Below are 9,706 nucleotides of genomic sequence, written 5' to 3' on the forward strand. Positions count from 1 at the left end.
TATTTAATTTTGTAGTTCATAAAATTTGGTCTCACCATGTTCAACTAAATACTAGTATTCGGTAATATTTACATTTCCAATTTATTGCCTTCAATATCTTTCCAAATTGTAATGATAGCCATTTTTTCATGAATGCAGTGGACTTGTGAACAATGCACATATATAGATCTTGATAAACATATAGCACTGTACATCTATTTCAAAATTGGGCAATTCCAATAGAAATGAACGTAGAATGTAAATAAAAATTGAAAATACACTAGGGCATGAGCTGCAATGCTTTAAACCAGCATACTTTTCAATGAGTGCTAAAACGCTTCACGAAGTACGATGGCATGAAGCCTTGCAGTTCATTCCCTCTTGTGTTTTCAAAAAGGAAATACATTTCCCAAATATCTATTTCCGAGCCCTTGGTGCAAGTGTGCTACTAAGTAATGATTTCCTTTCCAACAGGCAGCTACAATGATAAATTTCTCTAATAGGAGCAGAAAACTCAAGTATTTACACTGATAGAAGTAGGAATGAGATGATATCTACAATTTATACAGAGTACAAAACATTGTCAATGAAAGGACTATATAATATATATGGTTAATGCCCAATTTGGCCCCTTAAAAACATGAAAATTCACAGAAAGGTTTTTTCCAGATTCCCCCCAATGCTATGACATCAGAAATGAAGAATTTAAATCACTGTCTGGTATTTTTGTTTTCTTCTTTGGTAATAACAATATGAATCTTGTTCACAAAGTTGCTCTAACATAATTTAAAATTCTTCAACAAAATTTCAATGTAGAAGAGTCTTTTCTGACATCATAGCCCATGATCAAGAACTATAATTAAAATTATGTAATTTTACACACATGTAAATACCCTTCATCAAATTTCTAAAAAATTGAAGTCAATTTAGTGGATCACTAAGGCCCAGATCATGAACATGTATAGCTCTTTGTTGAATTTTTCACACAACAAGACATATCAAAAAACTTTTTGAAAGGCTTTTAAATCACTGTTCAGCAATCTGACAATGGGACACACCAAAAATCTATTTCTCAATGTATTCTCAATAGCAGTACAAAAGAGTGTGTGACTTTTTAACTAGACTTTATTACACATAGAGCATTGGTTGATAAAAATGACAATTAGGCATGCAGAGATCCCAATCTCTCACAGACAAAAAAGCTTAAAACACTCACAATTCCAGGTGTTTTAAAAAGATTCACAAAAATAAAAAGTCAACTGGCACAAAGCCAAAATTCCTTTAGCCCAAAATATGATACATCCACTATCAATGAATTTTATCATTCCCTTCAGTGAAACAACAATTTGCTCTAGATATTTTTTAACGAAGTAAATGTAACTTTTGTTCGCACTCTTTCTTTTCAGACAAACAAATCACATGTTACTTGATTATGGACCTTACAATACCAAATAAATAAGGCAGTACATTTGACTTAATTTATAAAAGTATGTCAATACTGTTGACCTTTGAACTAAATATACACTCTACAAAAGAGCAATATCCTTCAAGTGGAAAATATATACATGCAACGTTTTCTTTTTTAATCTCAGAATTTTGTAGCCTGAAATATTGACAAAACATTTGCCCAAAATTGTATCACACACAAGTGTGTAGCACACAACCAGTTTTAATCCAAGTCAATTTTGTTCATTTTGTGCAAAAGTATACCCAGTAAGCACATAGGTTTGATAGTCAGTAAATGGTACTGAATGACTGCATTAAAAAAAATAATTCTCCACCATCACACTCAACATGTAATAGTTGCAGACAAAATCAATAGGTCTGCAGACTCTGCATTTCCTTAATAAAAACTGTCACATTCTTTTACTAATGTGTCATCAATTAACAAACGCTTCCAAAGACAATACATATTTGCTAAATAATCCATCTATTGTTTCTTTTGCGATAAAGACTGTTTTAATCAGAATTCAAATATGTCCAATTCATACAAGATATTGATCTATTTTCATAAATTTAGCATTAAAACATCAAAATCTATAAAATAAATCCAGTTCTTTCCATAACAGTGTCAGATTTTGTGTCCTTTACATAGAACCCACCTTAGAGGATGCTTCATACATCCAGTTACTAAAAATGCATGACATGTCAATATATTCATTTACCTGCCAGACATTCACACCTGAAAACTGGCATACATGTATCTGACCATGACCTGGAGGCAATTATGTTACAACCAAAGCCTCACCATACATATGTAAAATGGTGATTTATCACTTAAAGCAAAACACACTGTTTATTTACAAGTTGTAAAAAATATCTAAATAAACTGACATGTTGACACGTATCGGTACATATAAAACATGTAAATTTATATTAAATAGTGTATAAATCAATAAAAAGAAATATATGACATACTTTAAAAGCAAAAGAGGAACTTTTCCCACTATCTAAAAAAAAAAATTGAATCCAAAATGTAGCAGACCCTATGATAACAAAGTAACATGTATGAATATTTTACTTATCTTTGTTCATTCAATTGTGAAATGAAGGGCAAAAATTATTCCTATTTTCTTCCAGACTTTCCATAAAAAAGATTCTTTGGCACATGAAAAGAACTAAGGAGAGTTTAATAAGGAGATGCGAAATGTAACTGTTCACTGTCCGACAATGATAAAAACACAAGACACTTACACATGAACAACCTCACATACATTGGATGTGTGCTCTTATGGACACATGATTTTAGCTCAGCCACTCAATACAAGGTGAAAATACTCTCAAGAGCTAACATACTGGCATCATTGGAAGGTATACAAAATTTTAAACTCTTCTGCAGAGTTTAACTGACAATGTTTCTCAATTTACAATCATTTTGTAAATTGTCATAAAGTCCACTTAAGATTTTGCTTGCCATCCAAAGTTTTCACACATTACTTTCCCGTTTGCTTGACCCAAATATTTTGGCATAGAATCTCTTCCAGGAACTGAGGGTTTTCCCGGTCCAGATCCAGACCCCTGAGGTAATTCCGACAATAACGGTCATTAAGTACTTGATCATGAACACATTGAAGTCGGGCCACGGTTTGTCCCCTGACTTAAGCAGTTCAATGCCTTCACGAGGGGCATCTGTTGATGACGCTAAACACACTTTGGTAAACCAATGTAACATCCAAGTGTCTCGAGATGCTTGTTCATAAAAGTAACAGGCAATAACTATGGTAGCTGGAACTGTGTATAATACTGAAAAAACTCCAATACGAACCATTAATTTCTCAAGCTTGTCTGTTTTGGTTCCATCACTTTTCATAATGGTGCGGATTTTAAACAGTGAAACAAATCCAGCTAATAAGAAAGAGGTTCCTAATAATAAATAAACAACTAATGGAGCCAATACAAATCCTCGCAGGGCATCCACATCGAAAATCCCAGTGAAACAAATACCACTCAGATTGTCACCATCTACCTGTCCCATGGCTAGAATGGCAATGGTTTTAATGGCTGGCACCGCCCATGCTGCAAGGTGGAAGTACTGGGAGTTAGCTTCAATGGCTTCATGACCCCATTTCATTCCTGCTGCCAGGAACCAAGTCAAGGTCAGAATGACCCACCAAATTGAAGAGGCCATACTGAAAAAGTACATCATCATGAATAGAATTGTACACCATTCCTTCTTTGTTCCTTGTGTAGTAATAAGCTCCACTTCTGGACTGTTTTTGAATCGGTTGCATGCTGCTGCCTCTTTGTCGAGAGAGAACCCAATGACATACGCGAGTGCAACCATGAAGTAACACCCGGACAAAAAGATGATAGGACGCTCAGGATAACGAAATCTGGTCATGTCCACAAAGAAAGTCAACACGGTGAACAGTGTTGAAGCTAGGCATATGCTCGACCACACACCTATCCACAATTTTGCAAAGTGTCGTTCATGTTCATTGAAATACATGTTTTCACATGGGGCACCACAATTTATGTACACTACAGAGCCCACTTTCAAACGGTAGTCAAATCCTGGCCCTATCCTGTACTGCGAGGGACAAGTTTGGTAAAAGTTGGTCGCTTCTGGATTTTCATCCCCACCATACCCTGGTCTCAATTTATTCTGATCATTATCGGGAACATACACGGGGAATTCTGGATTGCTACCACCATGATTCCCATTCCCAGTGTCTGGGGGGTGGGGGGTAGACTCAACAGGATCTGTCCGGTTTTCTCCAACACACATACCACTCTCCGGGAATTTTTCACATTTTAAACTGTCCGGCCATTCAAATCCAAACTTATTCATTAACGATTCACATCCATTTCTGGCTTCGTTACACATGGCACGACAGGGTGGAATCGCCTCCTCCAGCACAGTACACACTGGTGCATACATTGTACACAAGAAGAACTTCAGTTTAGGGCTACACTGAACCTTCACAAGGGGAAAGAACTGGTGCACCTCTAATCCGGCGTCCTCTTGTTTCTGATGGTTTAAGAGATTCGGCATAATTGTCCAATTGTACGGCAAGTCCTTACATAAAGGAATCGAAATAAGTTGACATTTTTCATGTGGGTGAAACGCTTGCTGTCCGTTCCCAAACACGAATGCACACAAAATAAACGCGACCACAAAAATTGTTTTCGACGCTGCCATGTCTAAATTCGTGTAAATATCCGCTTGGTTAAACCACTGTCCAGGTAATCGATATTAAGACATGGTCCTACAAATCTGCTTCAATTTTTTGGGGGGTCCTTGTATGGGATCAATTGATCAATAGCCATGAACTTAAAACTACACTTTCCACAGATCCAGTCCGTCCATCTTCTTCTGTCTTTGTGCGGTGAATTGAATTACAATTTTCAAAAGTTTCTAGATCAATGACCTGGAACACTCTGTACGAAACTGTTTGACTGGGGATCTAGAAACCTAACAAGCACTAATATTATTGGCTACAATAGCTGTTACATTTACACCCCCTTCTCCCCTCCATGAGTTGGTGTGGAAGGCGAGGTAATCAAGAATTATTTTAAAAGACATCGACCAAAATATTGATAAAAAGTTTACATTTTTGTTTTTACATTTAAGGTAAAAAGATTGCCCCCAAGGTAATACTGAAATTTTATAAAAGTTGCCGCTCCGTTTATGTCGTGAAAAGGTGCTGGCACTAATCATTCTTCAGATTAAATCTTGTTTAACTTGTCAGGGACAATAAATACTCAATTAAAGTTCACTCAATTCCTCGTTAATGAATGTAATTGTTATTCAATATTAGAATTAACGGTTGTACAGTCTTGCCGGTGGGAATCACACAGGGACAAGGGGAAATGTATATTATATAAAGGCCAAAAACGCTGAAATAAATCGCTCTAGAAGATCTACATTAATAACGTTGAACAGATATGTATTTTTTAAGCCTCAGATATATTTTTTTCCAAATAGACCCATGTCCCCCCCCCCCCCCCCCAAGTCAGACAGTTTAGAGTTGTGTAACCTATATGGATAGATAATCAATAAGTTTGAATTTTAGATCGTGTAGGCCCAAGCAAATTCGTGTTTTTATGATGTACTGTATATTTAGCTTACTCTTACCATGACTAGCCCCGAAATTAGTTAGACTTAACAAATTTGATTGATTGATTGAATATTCACCAAGTATTGACAGACTATCAAATCATACGGGCAATCAAATTTAGATACAATTTTATTCAACTGTTGTTTAATTGATTTACTGTCAAATATCCCAGTCAGTGGACTGACGGGCTCGTTACAGTTCTCCATGAGGTTGATGACGGTGATCCAAACAACTCTCGTGGAATCATGCACTACAATAAATACAATGGGTACAATAGTATTTTGAGGAAATACGATGGGTACACCCTTCAATACACCTATTCTCTGTTAATCGGCCCATTTCATTTTGTCAATTTGGAAAAAATATAATTCTGAGATAAACCTGAAAATCAGGCTTTTTATTTAAGTTTAAACATTCAACAGTACATATCATAAATTGCTGGACTCGAAGTTAAGGTGTTACAATAAAATTCTTCCTTGAAAATATAGTATGAAACATATGTGTAATTTACGTGATCAAAAGAGTGGATGAAGTTCGTGATGAAAATGTATTTGAATTAACAACTTTTGATACCAATTATAGCTTCCTAAAATAAGTTAAGCTATTAAGACGTATAAAACAGCAACATTGGCAAATTTCTACAAAGCATATACATTTTAGGAATGTCTAAGTTATGTATATATCATTTTGTGGGATTAATCACGGTTTCACAGTTTATCATTCTCGTGAACAACGTTTCGTATGTCATTACAATAAAAAAAGATGGATAAGAAATAGAAATTATAATAATTTGATCGTGTTTATGGAAGTTATTTCATCTTGATACTTAAACTGAATGAAAATTTGCATAAAATAATATGATAACGTAAATTACACATTTCAGTCAAAAATAACATAATCTAGCTTTATTATGAAATTTCATTAAGTTCACCGAAAATCTTCATTCATTCTTTACAATTATTTTTATCAATGGGCAAATCTGTAATAAAAAATTGTACATAGACAACGGGATACCACTAGAGTTTGCCTAAATTTTAAAGAACCACTATATTCTATTCCAAAAATCTTGAGAAAATACAATTAATCTAAATATTTTCAAAGCAAACAGAAAATATGATAGTTTTTAACACTTGAAAACATATATATTCGCAATATTTTTGGCAAACCGTCATTAAAACATAAGCTTTATGAGAAACCCCTTGTTTAACACTGATAACGTAAGTTACAAATCCGGAACGAGAAACATGAAAACGATGTCCTGGAACACTACATTCAGTCCTTCGAACGAGTATTTTGAATAATTTCAATGCCTGCAGCATTCAATTTCAAACTACGTCCTATTCTACCGATTTTTTAAGGGTAGTTTATTTTACAGATGACATCATAGTGAGATATATCAAGTATGTTTGCGGGTTTTGGCCATTTATATGTACTGTGATATGTAGAGCGTCCACCACTCACTCTGAGAAAAGATAATTCATATTTTCCATCTCCTTGGTCGATAGATTTTATTTGATCTACATGCCACTTTTGTTCGTAGGAAACAATTATCCAATCTCCCTTTTCATATCGCAGCGGACTTCTATTCTCGTCGTATGCAGATTCAGTGGAAACAATGGTAGGACTTGTAATTTCTGCATTTGCTGAATTAGATTGCAATTCCTCGTCTTCCGTGGAATGCAATCTTGACGTTACCTCTTGTCTTTGTTTAAGAATGCTTCCATTGGTACCAATATGGTCTACACCATTTAAACAAACCTCGCAGTAGCAAGAGGTAACGGAAGTGCGGATTCTCCCCTTTTCCAGTGCAGAGACATGATGGACTTTCATCGTTCCTTTCAGAGCTATTAGGTTCTTATTCAGTTCTGCTAACTTTTGCCTAGCTGAATCCGCTTGGAACGAAGAAACAAAAAAAAAGTGTAAGTTGCAGATTTATAGTGGCCTCCAACATTAACGTAGAAGTCATTGGCATCTTGGACAATGAATTTTTCTTGTTTAATACCCATGTCCGCTGCCCGCTTTGCTGTTCCGCCGACACCATCACATGGTCCCTTGCCATGACCCGTTTCAAAATAATTCAACGGGGCTGGGACACCAAGCAAGTTAGTGTGGCCAGATATTATGTAAAAGGCCATTTTGTTGCGATACTGAGAGCTGGGGCTATCTGTCCAGTAATGAATGTAGGTGAGATTCGGAACGATCTCCTTCACCTTCTTTACAATATCTTTCAGAATAGCATACACAAGTCATATGTTATGGCCCAAATCGTCAGATACAACAACGTAGTTCTTATGTTGTAGGATGTCATCTTTCTCAAGACATATTAAAACAAAACAATGTATGTCAAAATCATTACAGAACATGGAAGTATTTTATGTAATTTACGTTATGATACCTGTAATTTACGTTATGTGAAATGTTAACACTCCAGTAAGAGAAATGAACAATTCAAATGTGAAATATTCTATAGCAAAGACATTCAATCTCTGGCCTTCACTTATGATGAGTCTATTTTTATTTCGTCTTTATATTACGTGAAAAATATGAGAGCAGGTGTTTATCATGTAATTTACGTTAGGGGGTTTGCGGCATTATAATTCTTTAATTCATGCGTTCAGTACACTGTACTATCCCTATTCTTGATACAAAAGGCATACAGTTGAAGAACAGAACGCATATTGGGTGTTAAAATAGGATTAAGGCATAAAAATTGCGAAATAAAAACAAAGGTATGATGTTTTTTCCTTCACTTTTCAGAACATGTGCATTGCTTTTCCCATTTAAATTGTACATTCCCTTTAACTGATATACTTTAATTGGCTTATATGATTTATATGAACTTCTTTTTAATCAATACCAATCAATTTGACATATAATTACTTGCCGATCGCCTGAATGAAACACTGTAATGTTACTTGTCTAGATGGTAGTTTTCTGTTGACCTTGAATTCTGTACCAAGAAAATCTTTAGTGAATACCGGAAATAATCAACGCCGATAGTTTTACGGAAGGAAACCTGACCCGGCCATGCAGTTCCGAATATCGTAAACTAAGTTACTAACGTATGTTTGGGCATTTCTTTCAATGGACATATCGTAAATTACAAAACGTAAATTACATTTTGATAATCTTTTAACTTGAAAGCAAGATAATCATTCGAAGAAAACCTATTTAGTGTTTTAATTTTTCGCATATGGTGTCGTCTATAAGAGGATCAATGTTTTTTGTATTTATCTCACTGCATGTATTAATTATACGCCTAACGTAAATTACATTCTTAAAAAATCTCTACTAAACAGTTCTAAAGGGACATGATTCTGTTTAACGCATTGCTGATACACTTACACTCGTTCTATCAAATACAAGTATATTAAGTTATGTCTACAAAAACGAGGTTTTTGTATAGACAAATGTATATATTTTCATAGTTGAGGGCAATTGATGCTTCCATAACGTAAATTACTGATTTTTGGCGACATGTTCGAAACTCTGTTTAATCGCATCAAATAGAATTATTGATGGAATTTGAATTCATTTCATATATTTCTATCTTTTACGTTTCATTTGATAGGAAAACATGCTAGATACATGGCATAATTAATATCGAAATCAACATTTGAAGTGAATATGCTTGTCAGGCGACATCCAGATAGCGCCAATTTCCGTTTCTTCAGACGTCATGTTTAGTATTATTTTCAAAGACAATCTTCCCTTTCTTGGTTTCAGAGAGAAGATGGACATATAATGTTATGAAATTTATGGCAAAACAGTAAGATTATGAGCCATTTGTAGAAAAAAATGATCGACGACCTTCTTATATAAATTCGGTACGATTAACAGAGAATAGGTGAATAGTATTTTTAAATCTATAGATAGTCAATATTTCTCTCTAAACATAATATGAGTTACTAGATCTACAAGAACTTCACATTATATGTTTATGTTAATTAAGAAATATTATCTAAACCTATTGTCATGACAAAAAGAGAACGGTATATATATATATATGCTTTGTTGACTAGAGAGAACGGTATATATATATGCTTTGTTGACTTTCGTAAAGACTCTGACACGGTTATTAATTCTGGATTAAAATTCAAACTTTTAAAACTATGAATATCAGAACTAAGTTTTACAATCTCATGAAAAGTATATACATTCAAATT

The 9,706-nt window shown here is 34.6% G+C and overlaps 1 protein-coding gene across 1 annotated transcript; it reads right to left on the bottom strand.

The window, feature by feature from the left end:
- Positions 1 to 1,086: 1,086 nt before the first annotated feature.
- Positions 1,087 to 4,874, bottom strand: LOC125680885 (frizzled-2-like). The gene has a single exon (XM_048920690.2). It carries the CDS (start codon positions 4,619 to 4,621, stop codon positions 2,906 to 2,908), a length of 1,716 nt encoding a protein of 571 aa, XP_048776647.2. The 5' UTR covers positions 4,622 to 4,874; the 3' UTR covers positions 1,087 to 2,905.
- Between the last annotated feature and the right edge of the window lie 4,832 nt (positions 4,875 to 9,706).

This window comes from Ostrea edulis, chromosome 2, assembly GCF_947568905.1.
Source record: "Ostrea edulis chromosome 2, xbOstEdul1.1, whole genome shotgun sequence".
Classification (NCBI taxonomy): domain Eukaryota; kingdom Metazoa; phylum Mollusca; class Bivalvia; order Ostreida; family Ostreidae; genus Ostrea; species Ostrea edulis.

Bases quoted from the DNA above. Each gene is read 5' to 3' on its own strand.
- LOC125680885 (XM_048920690.2), bottom strand. From the start codon at position 4,621: ATGGCAGCGTCGAAAACAATTTTTGTGGTCGCGTTTATTTTGTGTGCA.